Genomic DNA, 19,578 nt, shown 5'->3' on the forward strand with positions numbered 1-19,578 from the left:
AAAGAACTCTTGTTCACCTTTGTGCCACACATGCCCACTCACTAGCCCCTGCATCCTCCTCTCAATACCCCAGTGGAGTTTTTAACAAGGCATACCTTATTTTGTTGCACAGTCTTGAGTAGGCGGCCATACAGAGGCCAAGCAGCATCCAGCATTGTGCAACAGATCCGAGTCGTGAGCACCATCTTTTAACGAACTGGAAAATCACTAATAGATAAGTCTTCAGTGAGATGAACAAGCAAAACTTTATTCCAAGACTTGCAAGTTTCAGACAGCTCAACATCCCACCCAACTACCCAGGCCAACCGGACCCCACCCTCCAGCTCAGCTCACCTTTAAACTGTTCTATGTTCATTCATCCCCAGTTTTCTTTCGTGGCTTTTTTTGCCAAAAATGTATTGCCGAAAAAAAGCATCAAATTATTTATTTTTTTAATTGGGGGGGGAGGTCTCCCCCAAACACCCATCCCCTAATATTTATTCCCTGTACCCCACCCCATGCTACCCCTTATATTCCCTTACCCCCTCCATATTTTCCGATTAATTTTACGGTAAAAAGAGCCACACAAAAAAAAACTGGCGATGGATGAACATTGTACCCTTTAAATTAAGCAGGGCTCACCTCTCTGTATTTTGCGCAACTTCCAATTTGTTTCTCCCTGCCTGCCCCTGAACAATAACCTTTTTCTATTGTTATTATGGTTATAAACATAAACACATTTTAATACATCATTATTACATGGAAAAAAATAGAGTCTGTTCATTAAAACCTTTACAAATCAATCACAGCCTAAAACTTCAAATAAGAACATCCGAATAAAATTCAGATAAAAGCTTCTTTAAAAAAATGACAGCCTTCCATTTCAATAAAAAACAATTAAGGCTAGTCAACACTGTGCTGTTCCCATTACTAAAATACAATCCTAAATAAAATCCTATTTCAGTGAGTCTAGGAAGTTTGTGACTGCAATCACAATCCCAGTCGTTCTCCCAGATAAACATAGTTGCCACAGAGACTCATAATCACTTAGGGGAAATAAATCCACATACTTGTGGAAATAAATTAGTCTTTATGGCATCAATGCAGGGCAAAGAGTAATTAAATGCTCCAAAGTTTCCTTTCAATTTTCTGCTTAATAAAATCTACAAAAACCCATCTCAGGGAGCAATTGCCCATATTGAATTAAAACATCACTGGTGGATAGCATATTCTACCGAAAGCGCTGAAAGTTACTTCTAATTCGAAGGTTGGGATTGCTAAATATGGAGCCAGCAAACACGCTTTTTTGTCATCAGCACTCAACTGGCTCAAAGATTTGTACGTGTGCATCTCCTCCATAGTAGTAGCCCAGTCATAGCGTAACAGCTGCAATTTAACTTTCACAGGATGTCGCTAATTTCGTTGCGGATGACCCAACTTGGTTAAGAAGGTTGCTGCAGAATGTTAAAAATTCATTAGTAAAATGGTCACCTTTATTCTTAAAAATGTGGCGTAAATATGCATATAAAGAATCCTTCAGCGGATTAAAAATTCTATAATAAAAAATGTAAATTACCAATTGGCCCTTGCCTTAAGAGAATAAATGCCCAGCTCAAAGCGAATCACTGCCATTGGTGTGCAATTTGGTAGCCACAACAAGGTTTTCCAAATTAAACTTTTCCAAATTTTCCAACACCCAAATTGCCTGAGCCATATAAAATCTTGGGTACAATTTTCCCCTCATAAAATCTCAATGCTGGAATCAATGAGAATTTGTCATGCCTACTATCAATTCTGCGCAAATGATTAATCAAATTTGTCATTCGCTTCTTCAGCGCCAGCACACACCCCTGCCTTACACCCCAAAATGTCTTGATTTTTCAAGACAGGGAACCCTGCTTATCTAATCTGATTTGTACATTTGTTCCTTCATAAAGACCCATAATGAGGCGCAGTAACCATTTAGGAATACCCCATTGATCCAATTTGTTCCATAAAAGGCCACAATCGACTGTGTCGAACGCAGCCAAAAAATCCATGCCTGACCAATAACCCAATCCAAAACAAAGCCATTGATAGATGATGCCTGATGTTTGTGGAACCCCATCTGCCACTTTGAAATCCTCCCTGTCTCTAACTGCCGCTGCTCGAGATGGACCAACAGCAAGGCCCAAAAGACCTTGCTGTCGGTGTCGAGAATAGCAATTGGGCGATAATTAAGAGGATCCGATCTTAGCCCCTTTTTGAAGATTGGTAAAATGAAAGCAATAGAGCAGCAGGAGGCAATCTGATCAAAAGGGACTGCCAAAATCTCCACCCATGGGTCTGGATTTCCTTTTTGAATAACAGAGTAGATAATTTGTTTGGGCCAGTGGCCCTTCAGGGGATCATTTTTCCTTATAATATCCTCAATCTCACTAGTGACAATTGACAGGACCCAATCCTTTTCTGGCTAATCTTAACACCAGATCCCTTTGCCAGTTGAGCTACTAGGCTGAGCAAAGAGAGCACTAAAATGAGAAACCCAAGTCGCTTCTGAAATAGGATTTATTATGTTTACCGATTCAGGGGAATCCATATCATTAAATGTCTGCCAAAAGGCTGTAGAGTTTTTATTGGCCAAAATAGACAGCATGTGTTCTGCTGCACATTGACCCCTCAAACATTGATTTCCCTTAAGCCAATTTTTATATGTTCGGTTAGCTTTTTATAATCTTGATTTTTAACGATACTAAAAGCATATGGTATCTTTTTATTACTCTAATTGCTGCCCTCAAACTTTTCCATCGGCCAACTACCTCCTCATCATAAAGATCCAGATGTTTCCTTCGAGAATCTTTGGTAGTTGCTTTATGCATCGGCACACTTTGCTCAATTAAGGAGCCAACTGAATCCTCGCATTTTTCCACTGAGAAACAGGAGATCATAATGGCACGGGAGTTAGTGATCACAAATATGACAACAATGGAATTGGCTCTTCTAACTGATAGAGTATTCTAGCAAACTCTATTTCCAGCCATATTCACTCTCAAATACATGGTAATGGTTCCAATGTCTAAAGCAGTGAGATCCCTCATGACAAACCCTAAAGATAGTGTGCAGTGGTCACTAAATTATGTGGTACTAATATTTAGGGAGTGACATCTATCAAACAGACTTTGGCTAACCTCTTTCATATTTGAACATTGTCCTTTCTCGGTTTTTACTATCAAGCTTCCATTCATTTTCGGTTCAGTCACAAGTGACGACATCTGGTTTCGCCGTCCTCAGGAGGGGCGGTGGTTCACCGCCCACTTGCATGTTTACGCTGGTGGTGAAAGCCCCATTGTCAAGTCTGGTTTGGATCAGTATGATCCAAAGATGGCAACAGGGTGACCTTCACCTAGTAAACCTAGACGCTCTTAAAGTGCTGATCTTTGCTCTCTTCTTACCTACTCCCGTGTTTATGTACACATGGAACAATGACATCACTCTTCATCAGTTGTCATAGCCCGGGGCTGCCGTACATTGACACCAGTGATAGATCAATTTGCCAAGCAATTTTCTTGTGGAATTATGTGCCGATTTTAACAGATGTTTGAAGGACTTTACTTTTAGGTTTCCCTTGCTGGATCAATCTACCAAATAGTCCAACAATGTTATCGTTGTTGGTAGTGTTCATTTTGAAGCATAGTAGACTTGTGTTTCAGTTCCAGCATGGTAATTAGGGATGTGAGTCCCAATTCTATTCTGCTAGCTTGTGTTGGGAATCTTTGATGCAACCCTAGGGCAGAACGCCACATTTTGCCTTCTAATATACAAGCCATTTTGTGTGCGATTCCAGATTTGTTTGCAAACTATACAATAAATCTGGCATGATACTAGTTTTGTATATTTTTAACAAATCGTCAATGGAATAGTCACTAAATGTACTAATTAATCTTTTGAGAGTCAAAAATGTGCCTAAGTCTTTTGCCTATAGGTTAATCCCCATGTTTTACTGCTCCCAGTTACGTACATTTAATAACTTGCTCAATTTTCAAGCCATCAAGACTATTGGCCTTATTACGAGTATGGCGGTAAGTGGTAAAATTGATTAATTTTACCACTACGCCAAATTATGAGGCTGGGCCTGGAGTGGAGGATTTACTTCCAGGAAAATCTGAGGTAAATTCTGCCACTCAGTGCCGAAAAATGACCAACATCGGTGGAAATTCCGCTGCAGTAATTCCACCAAAAAAAACCTGCTATCAGCAGGTGCCGCCGGACCCGTAAATATTTAGTGGTGCCTGACTTACTGGTGCCACTGGGAGATACAACCCCAGCAGCCCGGAAAGTCAGGCGCTGATAAAATGTAAGTCCCATTCCTGTAGAGTCCTACATATGGGAGTGGGAACATGGAAGCACCGGCACTGTTAGAAATTGTTTCTAACAGTGCCGGTGCTTCCGTGATGGGTCTGCCCACTGTGGCCGCTGTGCCAGGCAGGGTCAGACCTGTTGGGCACGGCGGCTCTGGCAGGCAGACCTGTAATATGCCAGTCCGGAAACAACTGTGCCAGTAAGCTTACCGCCACCCTAGTTTCCGGACAGGCAAGGTCGTAATGAGGCCAAATGTATTGCCTGTTAAGGAGACCCATCCAGCACACCCAAAAGTAAGCAGTGCAGAGCTAGCAATACTGTCGCCTTGCATGTGTTACAACACACTTCAATATATGTATGTCACAAACAAAACTATAAAGAAAACATTCTAAAAAGAAATAATTCATAAAATTAGGTAATAATTGTACACCCTTTTTGTTGGCAGTATGTTCCTGTTTTAAGTGAGTGAAAGCAAAACGCCGTTTATTTGGAGAAATTTGTGGACGATTTTCTAATATCCCGGTCCGTTTTCAAAACCTAATTCATGCATCTGTGAACATATTTGTAACATCCTTCTATTTACATACTTTGTGTTCGAGGTAAACGCAGAAGCAAAAGAATGTCTGTTTACTTGAGCAATTCATATACAACACTTTATAAAGAAGGATGAACTAAATGAAGTATTATCAAACAATAAATTAGGAGTAAGTCCCCTGCCAGTTCCCCGGTTGACAGTAACGTAGCTCCTCCCATCTTCTTCATCCGCAAGGGTACGTCGTAACGCCAAAGCACGAACCAATCAGTCTCTGTCAGAAGCAGGCGCAACTCAAGGGCGGAGTCTCGCGCTCGCTACATTTCAGAAGATGCAAGAGCAGTTGGGGCTCATTATTACAGGTTGAATACAATTAATTCGTCGCGAACAAGGAGGTTTATTTGGCTCACGGATAGCGCGAGACGCTAGGGATTGTGACGGCTGGGATCGAAGGAGAGCGTAGTTCCCGAACGAGGTATCCCTTGTGAAGTGGAGCAAAAGGAAGTTACTAGGCGCGTGCGCGAACTATTTGCGCATGCGCCGTTAGCTGACAGCTTAGGCGCGCGCAGTTAACTGACAGCTCAGGCACGCGCGTGCGCTGTTGTGAGAGTGCGGCGCGGGAGGCTAACGGGGTTACATTTTAAGCGCGCGCAGGGCCAGTAGCTGGCGGGAAGCTTTTGACGTATTACCGCACGCATAGTCCCTTGCGCGTGGGTTATGAGCGCCCCCGAGCGGGCGGAGCCGGCCGGGGCTCCGGCCGCAAAGCAGCGGCGCATGGAAGCTACTGAGGCGCCTAGTTTGAAGGAGGCCGAAGCTGCTCAGGCCTTGGCTGACATGACTTGCTGGGCTGGTGATGCTTCAGAGGAGTGCTCTATCGTATCGGTACAGAGTCGGCCGCAGAAATCCGAACACTACCTGGAGGCGCTCGAGGCAGTACAGCAGGAGCTCGAGAGCGTCAACGAGCAGGCCAATCGCGCCTTTCTGCAACTGCGCAGCAAGTTTGGAAACCTGAGGCGGCCTCACTTGGAGAAGAGGAACGGTATCATCAGGAATATACCTGGTTTCTGGGTGACTGCAGTATCCTACCACATGCTGTTCTCACCAAATGTTTGTTCACACAAAATAACTCTAGTACCCATTTTGATGCACAGCAACCTAACTTGCCAACAGGGCTGTTAGTAGGCACCGGGCTAAGGAAGGCTCAGCCCTAGCAATGCTCCCCAATTCCCTTTGCTGACCCAATTTACTATTGCACTAATCTAAATGAAACGATGAGTGACAGGACTTATCTTCACCAGTAGATGTCACTATTAGTCATGTTTAGGCTCCCAGTATTAGTTAAATACGTTTGATATCGTTTTTTCTAACGAGGGAAATTGCAATATAGAGCTTTCATTTTTTTTACAGCGTTCAATTAAAATATTATTACAATGCATACTTAACCATTGGTTACTTTCCAAATAACTGCGGGGTTGCATGGTGAATCAACTTATTTATGTGTTTACATTTGAATCTTTAATGTCTTTTTTGTGAACCTTAATATTAACTATATTTTAACACTCCATTATGAAATGGATTTTACTTCCTTTTAATTGCAGGTATGGAAACTTTGTCTGGTAGCTACTTTAATCGTATGCAGTGCTGGAAATGGACAAAATGTTTTGCATGAAATGCTGGGGTTGCAAGGGGTGGGGGGGGGGGGGTAGTGGCACATTAAGTGGTGCGGATGGAACTGAGGGGCAGAGTTAGGTGCTGAATTATGTGGGTACCCTGAATATAGGATACTGGCTGGTTTGCATAAAAACAAGTGCATTTCGGGAACTTAAGAATGACAACCAGTTTATCAAACATGTATGTGACAGTCAAAGGTCATTTCTTCTGAGCATGCAATGCACACGGAATATGGTGCTCGTTTCATCTGTCGGAATAGTCACTGACAGTAAAGTGTGTGCACAGCATGAGATATATTTATCGTAGTTCGCTTGTACTTTGTTAGCCAAGGGTTGAAATAGAATGTTGTTCAAGATGAAAACAAGTCGATAACTTGATATAAACAGTCATTTATTTTGCATATTTGCTAGCTTTCGTGGAGTGTCCACTTCCTCAGGCAGAGATGAAATGAAGCATTTGAAAAATATCACAGCTTTCATAGACCCTCTTGATAGCCCGTTATCTGTGCAAGTCTATACCTGATTTGTAGTTTTGCTCAGAAAGGCATGTGGGTGTTCAACTCCCCCCCCCCCCCCCCCCCCCCATGTATTGCCATCTTCAAGGCCTACATTGTACACTGAGGGGTCAGTGAAAGTGAAGAGCAGGGAAAAGAAAGGCAAAAACAGCACACCTATTTGGTGTGCTCTCAGGAAGGTAGGAGGGGTTGGTGGGTGGTTAAGTGTCAGTCATTCTATGTGCAGTCCAGTTGAAGCTCAGTATGTGAGGTCAGTCACTTTGAGACCAGTGGTAGCACAATCATCATCAGGCTTGAGCCTCTAGAAGTCTGAAAGGGGATGGATATATAGCCAGTTTGTGTTAGGCCTGTGACCCATGGAGCCGGGTGTGGTAACTTTCTGTCAAATATCACATCTGGATTGTGTTACATCCCAATCAAGAAGAAAGGGTGGTGTGTGACTAGGTACAAGGGTCCTGACACGTTTCTGGAAAGCTTTTGGCATATGAGGCTGGGTTGGAGGAAGTCTGTCAACAATCCATCGCCTTAGAGAGGCTGGTGGGGCCGGTGCAGTGCTGGTTCAATGGCTTTGGAAAAAATTATGGAGAGCCCAGTCTGGATGTTGTGATCCCTGTATACAAGTGGAACAAGTCAAGTCTGTTAGTTGGGATAGTAACTTGTGAAATCGCGATTTCTGTTCAAGCCCCCTGCCAGTGTGTTGAAAATGTGCATGCATTTGAATTTATAGGTCTTTCTGGCATTGTTCGTCCGGAAATTACCCCGAGTACAGCAATCTTGAGATCATTAAGGGTATGATTAGCTTCTGAAAAATGCTCACCCACTAGACTCTGGTTGCTAGTACATAGCTTCAAACTTTGACGATGGGGGCTCATGCATTTATGTAGAGGTTGACTGACTAGTTTCTCACAATATAGTAGCCACGTGTGTGACATTTCATGCACATAATCAAGTAAACAATGTTGCTTGGTGCATATTTAACCATCCCATCGTTTTGTAGTCGTGCCTTGTGTGGGCTATCTTGATTGTGTCTGTAATGTTGATATCTGGGCCTGTTAGGCATCTTTTTGTTTCTGCAAGGTACGGTTGCATAATCTGCCATTTGTGTGTAGTTGGCTCCTGACCATGATTCCCTTCAGATTGGCTGGCTGGCTGACAGCAAGGAGGGGCATCTCAGAGGGGTGGGGGGGGATCGGGGCCTCTCTCGGACGTTCATCTTATTGCAGGATGGGTTGGAGCGCTTTGGCAATCTTGCAGAGTGCTTGGAGCTCTGGATTGTATGTGACTACCAGTGGCACCTTCATTCTGTATTCTAAGAGGTTGCTCCGGGGATCAGTGTTGCCCTGTGGATCTGGCTGTCCATAATTCTGTGATTGTATCCAGCCTTGTATGTTTTTTTGTCCCAGTCCCTTGTTTCTTAGCATAGGATGTCATTGATGTATCGCAGGTATTTCAAAGGTCTGCAGTCACAGGTGCTAAGGAAATCCTTCTCGAATTGTGCCATGAATAAATGTGCATACTGTGGGGTCATCTGAGTGCCGGTGAGCATTCCCATCATTTGGAGATAAGTATCAGTACAAAACATGAAATAGTTGAGGGGCAGGGTTAATTATATGCGCTTGCCTATAGTGTCAGCAAGTGGGGTTTTGTTTGCTAAGAGCATTCTTAATGTCTCGGTGCCATCGATGTGGGGAATGTTGTGTAGAGTGACTCCATATCCATGGTTGCCAGTAGTGTGCCCCTTGGGAGGGGGCCTATATCATCCAGGTTGTTGAGTGGTTTCCTGGATGTAGCTGGGTGTCACACTTACCAGTGGCATCCAAGAATTTCTTGACCCAGCCAGAGATATTCTCAGAGTGCTTGACCTAGAGATGATTGGACACCCAGGGTGGTTTTCTTTGTGCATTTTGGGGAGCATATAGAAAGCACCAGGTATTGGTTTATCTGGTATGAGGCCCTGAATGTGTTGCTGGAAGTCATTCGGAGGTTTCTTGATCTTGTTGCTCTTTTGTATTATTTTTGTTGGGACTGCCTGCAGCTTTTTGTAATAACTTGTCGGAAAGTTGCCCGTGAGCCTCAAGCACATAGTCGCAGGTGTTCGTTGTGACAACTGCTCCTCCTTTGTCTGCTGCTTTGATTTTTAATACTGTTGTTGCTGTTCAGAGATTTTATAGCTGCCCTTCCTGGAGATTTCGGGTTATACAAATGTTTAATGTGTTCACCGGGTATGGCTGATGTTGCTCTGTCTGAAGCTTTCAATGTATCGATCCAGTAACCTTTCTTATGTCCTGATGCATATTTGTTGTGAGAATCCTGTGTTGATAGTTTTTAATGGCGAGTCCCTTTTGGTATCAGATTTTGCCTCTTGTATTTGCCCAAAAAGAAGAGGTCGCTGCCCAGTTGTGTGTGTTTTTCCAATAGTTTCTTAAACTTAATTTTGGGGCGGTACATTGTGGTATCTTCCATATTTTCAGTTTGCTTGTACCGTGTTAGCCAAGGGTTGAACAGAATGTTGATCCAGAAGATGAGTTGATACCTTGATTAGGCTAACAGTCATTTATTTTGCATCAATGGATGAGTTTCAGGTTCGGTTTGTAAAGTCAATGCATGTCGCTGTGCGCATTTATTTTTATTTAACATTTGTAATGCGCGCCAAACCCTGAGGCATTGGGGCGCTGGTTACATGAATAGCATGCAGAGAGATACAAGATTACAACAATATGGTGTAGAGGGATACAGAGATACTGGTACATAAGTGGACTCCATGGAGAGGGAGGTACAGGAGTAGCGAAGCACAGGACGTGGAGGCGAAAGCTAGTGCCTAGGTCTCATTCGGCTATGGTGTCCTGAGAAAACGGGAAGGTTTTGAGCTGCTTGCGGCAGACCCCATGTGAGGGGTCTGTTTGTGTGGGATATTGTTCCACTGTTCTGCGAGGGCGGGGAAGCTGGCATCTCAAGCTCTTTTCAGTTTGTAGGGCGAGATGTTTTAGGCAGTTGGAGTGGATCGATCGGGTGGGTCTAGAAGATTGCGTTTTTAGTATATTTCGCGAGAGATAGCTGGGTGCTTTTTTATGCATTTATGTATGATGGCTAACGTTTTGAAGATGATGCGCTGCCTGATGGGTAGCCAGTTGGCCTTTTTTCTAGCCACCGAGATGTGTTCATGTTTTGGAATATTAAGTGCAGCCTCTGAGGGCATTGTTTTGAATTACTTGGAGTTCAAGGTTTCGTGTGGAGGTGTCTGCAATATGGACCCTATAATGGCCCTCACAATCGTGAGGCAGCTGTCTTGGGACAAGAATGGTCTGAGGCGTGAATAAGTTTAGTTGTGTATGCTGCTGAGGAGGCGACCGCGCTGACCTGTCTGTTCAATGAAAGGGTGGTTGGTGTCCAAGTTTACTTCCAGAGTTTTTACGGTGATACTGTCAATTGTAAATGCTTTGTAGATGTCGAGTTTGCTGAGGGATGTCTGTAAGGATGTCGATTAGGCAGAGCATGTTGGCAGCCATCCATGCTTGGATTGTGCGATAGATGGAGTTTAGGGCAGTGAAATCGGTGGTGTAGTTGCCTGGGATGGGTATTAGTATTTGCGCGCTGTCCACGTAGTTTGTGTATGATATTCAGAGGCTGTCAATGGTTTTGTGAAGATATTGTACAATGTAGGAGAGACGCAGGAGCCTTTAGTGACTCTGCAGGAGATCTAGGTGGGTGCGGTGGAGGCTATTTCGGAGAACAATCGGAAGGTTCTGTTGGTCAGGGAGGCATGCGATCCAGGTGCAGTGGCTTGTTCTGAAAAAAAGCACTGCTGAAGCGAGGTGCTGACAGAGGATTAAATGGTTAACTAGGTCGAAGGCTGCTGACCGCTCTAGAAGTAGTAGGAGGGAGACTCTGCCTGCATCTTTGGCTTTGTCCATCTGGTTATTTAGATCCAGGAGAGCTGATTCTGCGCCGTGTCCTGGTCTAAATCCTGATTGTCTTAGGCCCAGGAGGTTGTTGGTTTCCAGGAAAGATTGGATTTGGCAGTATGCTATCTGGCTGGTATTTTGAGTAGGAATGGGACTGTGGTGATGAGGCTGTAGTTGGTGGGAATACAGGGTCTAGGGAGGATTATTTCTTTTTATTTTAGCAGGAGGAGGACCTAAGCGTCCTTGAGGTTGGTGGGGACTTGGCAGGTGGCAAAGCAGGCATTGATCAGGTAGTAGGGGTCGTTGGGTTAAGGAGTTCTGTTTTTGTCAGATCTTATTCTGAAGGGAGTCCAGCTTGCTGAGTAGTGCGTTGAATGCTGGTGCACCATGCTTTGTCTTTGATGCAGCTGTCTTTGGGATTGGTGCTTCTAGTTCATGCAAAATTGAGAGAGCAGCACCACAGTGTTGGCTTTCACTATGGTTGAGCATTGATACTCCAACTGAACATTGTTCAGGAGACTTGCAGTATTCGGGGGCAGAGGGTTTTTTCAACTTGGGAGTGCTTGGGCCTCGAGTCTACATAAAGCAGTGCTCCGGCAAGACCATTTTTGCTGGACCTCGGCTCTGCCGTGTTCCGCCCCAATTGTTTCGCTGGTTTATGGCTTTCAAAGGTTTCTTTACTACTTTGAATTTGAAGCTGTGCCAGACTCTTCAGGCTCTGCCCGACATTGCTTTGGGATGTTTTAGAGCCCTTCTCAATTTATTATCTCACCAGAAGCACTGCTTGCCCACTGCTCCCAACAGAACCGTTTGGCAACGTAACAGGTTCCGCGATACATGTTTGCTAAGTTACATATTACACGGTTTAACACTGTATAAAAGAATGAAGCTTAACATTAACTGATGTGTCAGTGATGATGGGTCTTCCATCGCACACTGTTCCCACTTGCGCAGTCTCCTGCTGCTCTGACGGATCTACAATTGAAGGAGGGTTGCAGGTCTGTTACTGAGTTGAGAGGGAGAAGAGCTTTGATGTGCTGTTGGCAGCTTGAGTTTGTAGAAAGCAGTCACTGAGCGTTGGTGTGTTTTCCGGTTGGTATCAGTCATGTGATGAGGTGTGATTGTGTGGCTGGTTTTCATGTCAGGTGTTGTGTGGTTGGTTTTCATGTCAGGTGTTGTGAAGTGTTTGCGGTGCCGTGGAGGTATGGTTGTGTTTAGTTCAGTTTGTGGGTGCGTATGCAGAAAGGTGAGGTTTTAGTATGGTTAGTTAGTGGCAATAACTTTCCGACATTCTGTCTAAATGTGATACATGTCCCACCCCCAACCATTCATTCCATTGCAATGCATTTATCTGCTCAGCAGTTCATCCAGGTGATGCACCTTCCCTGTCCCAAGAATTCAATCCTAGTGCAGCACGGTTTCTGCCCCCGTATCAATCCCTCTTTAGTGCCACACATTTTTCACCCCGTCAGTCCATCTGAAACATATCCTGCTCGTCCAATCAAGATAAAGTTAAGACGCATCTCCCATCCCCCAAAATACATCCTGGTGCGACACACTCACCCTTAAACGATCCATCTGGGTGTGTTCAATTTTCTGTCCCCAACAGTATCGAAGTGCGATGCATTTCCGCCCCCGTACATTCTGTCTCAATCAACCCATCATGATACAGAAGTGACATAGTGCCTGTCTCTGAGCGCAGTGGGGAGGCTTAGCTGTACGATTAGACTAGATGCAGAATGTTGTTAATCTACACAAGTGTGCAAATGGCCAATTTACACAGTTAGGTTACCTGCTGGATAAGGTTAGCCTATACGAGTAAGCTATATGCTTGTAGTTATATGGGTGATTAGAGTTGGGGCGTTTTCTGGAGTATTAGTGTTTGTACTCGCTGCTTTTCTCGTCATTCTCATTTTGGATTTTGGTATGGTGTAGTGTGTTGGATTGTGTTGGTGGAGGTAGATGGAGGTAGATCGCTCGGTCTTCATGTCGGGTGTGTTTGGTTGGTCCCTGGTTTCGAGAGGTTCCTTTCTGTTTATTTGTTAATTTCGTGGTACGTAGATGCTGTTCAGCACCCAAGAGGATGAAAACACCTAAAAAGCCAGGTTTTTATACGTTTTCTGAATTTTAGATGGTCCTCCGTAGTTTGCATTTCTTTCGGGAGGAAGTTCCAGATATCCTGTGATGCCCTTAATGCGTGATAACCTACATTGTAAGTGTGACAAGTGCTTATCAAAAAAGATTACTTGTAACTAAAGGCCTACTTGGGGGAAATAAGTGAATGTTGTACTTATTCACGCCTCAGACCATTCTTGTCCCAAGACAGCTGCCTCACGATTGTGAAGAAGCTCTGAGCTGCGGGATGAGAGGTTGGGATTTGGGTGGTGAGGGGAAAGTGGTGGAGTTGAGCTGTGACTTAAAGGTTGGCATGTTTCATTGGCGTAAAAACATGGTATCAAGCTCCACTACAGAAGTATCTCCATGTACTAATTTTTTAATAAATGACCAATGGTCGATTTTGCCTTTCATGCTGCTTATTTTACTTTAATATGAATCTAGTTTTATATCGAACCATAAAATACATTAGAAACAAATCTCTGCATAAAACTAAAGCTGGTGATAACGTTGTGCCATGTTTTAAGAACTGGTAAAGTAACAGCATCGCATAATCGACCATCGGAAAAGTCGAAGCCTCCTCCGTGCTTGTTTAGTGTTTCTCAGCATGGTTGCGAACATTCCTTTTTGGTAAATTTTAATGCTCACATATTAAAAACATGTGTTTTACATCTCACTCTTGTGGCTAAACAATCTGCCCAGCCTTTCTACACTTTTGCCTGTACACACCATACTTACTCAGTTTTCAATTGATTATAGTAGCCTGAGTTTATTTCTTTTGTGTAGTGCTTTGTAACAGTTTGAGTTCTCCCAAGGTAGGGGCGGTATACAGATAAATGTAACAAAGGTTGGTAAGCTAGTAAGGGGGTGGGGGGCAAGTGTCTGTGTGATTGGTGGATTTGGCCTGTAATCTAACCTGACTAAGCAGGTCTTAAAAAACGGTACCATATGTAGAGAGACCCCTCCACGCTCGCACCAGAAAAAAATACAACCCACTAGGGGGGGAAAAAGGCTCCGCACACCCCTTGAAAGGAGAACGAGGTTCATTCTTGTGAAAAAGTTGTACGCGATAGCAAAGGACTCTGCTGCCATGGAGTGCTCTGATGAAAACATGGACAATTGCTTATAAGGGTTGGATAAAAGCACCACAATTGACGTGCATCATGTAGGGTACAAACGCGTAGCTGGTTGGTGTGACCCAATACATAGGAGGCCTGCTTCCAAATGGGATGCAAGGCCTAATGTGCATCTGGTAATGCAGACTGGGGCGCAGAAGATACTTTCGAGGTCTCACTATATTACAAACCCCAGCTCGCTCTGCGCCGTTCCAGGTCTTCCCTCCCCGTGCTTAAGTTTGTTACTTTCCCTTCCTGGCACCTTGCAGCACAAATCGCGGGGTCCTGGATTTTCTGTTGGGACCTTTCTGACAAATGGGTGTTTCATGGTCGGTGGTCTTTGGCTGGCTGGTACTTCGGAATGTTAGGGTCTTGGTGCAGGGGCATCTGGACACTATAACTTAGGTTTTGGGCTGAGGTGGGTTAGAGGCTTGTGCCCTCCTTGTGGGATAACTACTCGCTGGGAGCTCTGTCCCCCTCCTCCACCCCTCACCCCACCCCCAATGGCTTTGCAGGGCACAAGTTAAACGTGCTAGGAGTACGAGACAATGAGAGGTTTATGGATCCCCCTCGGATAAGGCCCTCCCCGCAACTGCACGCATCTCTACGTTTTGTCTGGCCCTGCAGTGCTGGCTGCAGTGCAGCACCAGACCTCGATTTCAAGATGGCTGCTATTTTCTAAAATGGTGGTTTAGGTCTAGTACAATCTACACCCTGTTGCGTTATAACCTACCCCTAACACGGCTTCTATTGGCACCCACCCTCTAACCTTCCCAAGCATCTACAACTGTGTCTTGAGCCCCTCTGGCATTCAAAACCTCTTGGTAGGGGGGGAGCTGGGACGATCGCCCCCGCTTCGCAACACTTATTAAAGATATGTAAGTGGGTGTGGAGGAGTCAGCCTTGTAAGTGGGGTCACTTTCTAATGAGGAACCGGGTAGGAACTTCAATACAACAATGTGTTCTTATTTTCAATTACAAGGCTAGCAGCATAGTTATGGATAATAAGACGGTTCCTGGTTACCTCGCACTTGTTGTTAAATCGAAGTATCTGCACAGTATTTTGGTGGGTTCACTGTTATTTATTGAAAAAGACATTTAGTCTTAATAGTGGTCAGCCGACACATGTTTCAACCTCTGGGGTATTTATCAAGGCTGACATTTAACATGAACATATCAAACATAATGGTGATAGGAGTGACAAGTGGTGACATGAGTGACAAGTGTGGGGGTAACAAGTGAATTGTCCTCCCTGTAATCTGAATCCATCTCTGAAGAATTTGTTTCCTCACCTGGACCTCATCTTGGTGTGCTTTATATTCTGTACATGGTTTTGTAGTTTTTCTCCTTTGTTGCGGCTGGTGCGTTTTTCTATTTCCGCCTTGACTTCCATCTATTAGTGAGACTAACCTGTGTGCTCGTTCTGCATGCTCAGACCGGAGTAAGATCATTGTTGTTGAACTGTGGGCCAGGTTGTCCTCCCATTGGTCAGCTAGGTCTGTGTCTCTGGAGTCTTCAAAATCAGGAAATATTAATATTCTTAGGCCTCATGGTACTTTCTTTTGGTCTACATATTGTTTCATTGGGGTTTTCTCCCAGAATGTGTTAATTCCCTTCGTAGAAAGCTTCTCTAGTTTCATGAATTTGTGTTTGAGGTCTTCCTTAGGGTTTGGTATGGTTTTGAACACGTTGTCTGTTGAGCCTCTTGGGGCAAATAGGGCCTGTATGTCTTCTGTTTGTGATAAGTAGTCTACCATTGACATCAGGGCGTGTGCGCGGGTGGGTCCCTAGTACAAGTCTATGGGAGATTGGTGGGCCCTAGGATATGAACACTCCCGTGCTTTGCTCTGAATTATGGTGATAAGATTGTATACTGCATGGTCACGGGTGGTTGGGGGTGGTGCCCTCACCTCCTTGGTATAGTAAGACTGTTCCTGCGTACCTCACACTTTTTATATCGAAAAGGGATGAGTATCCGCACAGTATTTTGGTGGGTTCGGTGTTCTTTATTGAAACGGACATTTATTGAAACAGACATTTAGGCCCTTATTCACAGAGCGTTTTCCAATGGGGTTTTGCCATTCTAAAATGAGTGTGAATTAGGACCTTCGTCTTAGTAGTGGTCAGCCAACACTTGTTTCGATCTCTGGGGTCTTTATCAAGGCTGATATTTACCATGAACATATCAAACAAATGGTGATACGAGTGATAAGTGGTGACAAGTGTGTGGCTAACAAGTGAATTAGTGAATTGGAGTATACCAAGGTATACATTATTCAAAAATTGATTAGCAGTTTGCTAATAACGTTCTTTTGATTAGCAAACAGACCCATTTGATTAGCAATTTTGTACTAATATTGTTGTTACCAGAATTTATTTGTACCCAAGACATAAAATGAGCAACAATACAGCAATTTTGTATACTGTTGTAACAAGACATTAGTTGGAGGAGTCAGGCCTTGCAAATTCTTTAAAATTCAGCTAGACCTGCAGCTTAGTTTCCCTATTCAACCTAATAGAAATGTACTCGACCCATAGCAGTGAAGGACAACACATTTAAAAATGCTATTTGTGTACAATGGTTCATGTCAAAGCAGGTTTGTAGTGTTTGGCACATTGCTGCCACGCAGAGGCCGGCCATGCACAGTGAAACTTTTGTTTTATATTTACTGCAAACAAAGTAAATGTTACATAAGTTTCAAACATCTCTTGCAAATACTGCTCGCCCCTTCATAAAATGTACCCTAATGTGCGAGTGGGCGAAAAGACTTTGCGAGCCACAGCCGAGTGTCTGTAAAATGTAAAAGGTTAGCTTCATGAATGGACACAAATACATATGATAAAAAGTCTCAGAAAACAGTTTGGCCAGCTGTCTCCTGCAGGTAGTATATAATGCAATTATAATCATAAAGCAAAGCAAGCTCTGGAGGCTAACTACAGTGTTTTTTTTTTCCAATAGATCTGTAGATGTATGGTTTGGATGAAACTATTGATCACTACTTTGCGTAAGCATCTAGTTCGCTTTGTATATTCATTATGTAAGAGGAAACAAAGAGACTAAGCCAAGTGGATTGCGTAGCAGGCAGGGAACTGGGCAAACTAGGTGGAACATTGTAATGTGTGGTCTATCTGGTATAAATCAACTGGGTGATCTAGAATGTCAAGGGGCATCATTACGAGTCCGGCGGTAACCGAGCCGGAAAAACCGGCAGGTTACAGCCGGACCCGTATTACCATTCCGCCTCCATGATTCCTGGAATCACTGGGGCATTACGATCCTGGTAACCTGGGAATTCCGGAGGCGGAATTGTGTAAGCCCCCATCCCCATGGAGTCCTATGGGGCTCCATGGGGATGGGGACAATGGAAACACTGGTTCCGTCTATGACGGAGCCTGTGTTTCCATGTCCGCCTGCAGGTGGGTGGTGTTAAACCCGCCAGGTCAGACATGGCGGGAGTGAGGCCCCCCCCCCCGCCTGCAGGACTCTTATTAGCCGGTCCGGAAAGATGTGGCAGCGGTTTTACCACCACCGTTCTTTCCGGACCGGCAGGGTCATAATGAGGCCCAAGGAGTATAGGTTCGCTCATGGGTTGAGCACCAGTTGCAAGATGTATGTAACATGCAGCTTACGGAACTAGATTTGCCATCAAAAGTAGTTGATCATGTGATCATGGACATTTCAAAAGTGCTCACACGTCAATATGATGCATTTTCCCCAAAGAACTTAAATATATTTGACACAATTAAATTTAGATACACTAACATAAATTTTACTGTAACGCATGGAGATGGTGCAGTGTTTCACAGTATTAATACTCTAATTATGCATTATGTAACAACCTACATTTTAGGAATGGAATTGCATGACTGTCTTTTTCATTTTTAAGTTGGCGCATACTGGTCTTTGCCAGACAGGATATAGAAAGCTTAATAAAAGTAGCATCCCGATTTATTTCTGGTTTGCAATTATTTGAAAAATAAAAATAAATTCTTGCTTAGCACTCCCACACATTCCTTTGGCACTTAGAGTGGAGGAGATCATTACTGCTGCACTTTAAGTCGATTAGGACTTGACGTGAACAGCAAAAAGAGGGGGGGAAGTGAGCACAGAGGGCAAGAGAGGAATGCAGGGCAAGCTCTGCTTTCATTGAAGAGGGCAACTTAACAAGTGTCAATTTGATAAGCAAACTGACAGAATTGCATAGCAAATTGCTATGCGACACTGCTTATTTTATGCCTTGTATACATCCATTTATATTGTACATGGTTTGCATATAGGGTATAGATGTCAACATTTATTATTTACATTGTATGCAATTGGTAATGGGGTGAGAAGAAGGGGAAGAGAAGAAAAGGGACGGGTTAGATTGAATAATCACTTGAATGGCGTTGAGGGTGGTACCTTTGATTCTTGGTCTTTGTTGGTTGCTTACCTATGTGTTAGGTAAAAGGTGGTCTGATGTCCAGGGTTAAGGGTCCTGTCTAAGTTGAGGCGAATTAGTTTTGATTCCAGTCTTGGCTTTGGGAATAAGGTCTGATGTGAGAAAATATAGGGAATTCCTCTGCGCTTGGAAGCGGGCTGGTGGAAGTGGTGCTGGGCTTGTTTTGCGTGAGTGCCAGGTAAGTCTAGGCTGTCTGAAAGGGCTGTGTTGCAAGCACAGTGAGCAACAATTTCAGGAATTACCATTGGAGCGGTGTGGGCGCTGGTGTGTGCTCAATGAGTGCCTGTTGGGGCTGGGTTCGATGCACATTGCAAAGCAAAGTGAGTGAGGCACGGGTCGGCGATTGGGGGTGTTGTGTGCTGTTGTGATCTCAGCGGTCACCAATAGGGCTGTGTTGGTTGCATGTTGTTAGTTGGTAAATGAGCCAGGGCGAGTGGGGGTGCTCCAAGTGCTGGTGTGATCTCTGAGGCTGTCTTAAATTGCCCATAGCAAGTAATTTGTAACTTAGATGCGGTCGCAGGTCGGCGTATGAGGAGTGCTGGAGACTGGTTGACGAGAGTGATAGTGGGTCCTGGTGTTGTGAGCAGGGTATCTTGCAGAAAGAGCGCCACGTGGCATTTGCCCGCTCATGCAGCGCGTTGAAAATGGAGCATGTTGTGATGCCCAACAATAACGTGGGTGAGTAAGCCCATGGTTGCTCAGCGGGTCTGCTAATATACAGACTGCCACGGTGTTGGCGCAGGAAAGAAGGGGAAGAGAGTTGTGCAGCCAGTTGGGAATGCAGCGCACAAGTCGTGTCGGTCTGCGTGTGGATAAAAAAGTAAAGCGGACAGTTTAGTATGCTGTACATGAATCTCGTTGGTCAGCTTAACTATTGGAGCAGTCTGAGGGATACCAGGTTTGGGGTATCGCTACATGCGCATGTCCTATGAGTCAGTAGCGAGTGTGCGCATTGATATCAATCTTGGGC

The 19,578-nt window shown here is 44.3% G+C and overlaps 1 protein-coding gene across 2 annotated transcripts in view; it reads left to right on the top strand.

Moving 5' to 3' along the window:
* Positions 1-5,110: 5,110 nt before the first annotated feature.
* LOC138567250 (protein SET-like) overlaps positions 5,111-19,578 on the top strand; it is a 321,007-nt gene continuing 306,539 nt past the window's right edge. Inside the window, exon 1 of one of the 2 annotated variants that reach the window (XM_069645263.1) lies at positions 5,111-5,926. In XM_069645263.1, coding sequence (XP_069501364.1) covers positions 5,567-5,926 — 360 coding nt within the window. In that variant the 5' untranslated portion in view covers positions 5,111-5,566. The remainder of the gene's footprint in view (positions 5,927-19,578) is intronic. The other variant, XM_069645262.1, reaches the window with a different exon arrangement.

The sequence above is a fragment of the Ambystoma mexicanum genome, chromosome 2p, assembly GCF_040938575.1.
Source record: "Ambystoma mexicanum isolate Mex_15411 chromosome 2p, UKY_AmexF1_1, whole genome shotgun sequence".
Lineage (NCBI taxonomy): Eukaryota > Metazoa > Chordata > Amphibia > Caudata > Ambystomatidae > Ambystoma > Ambystoma mexicanum.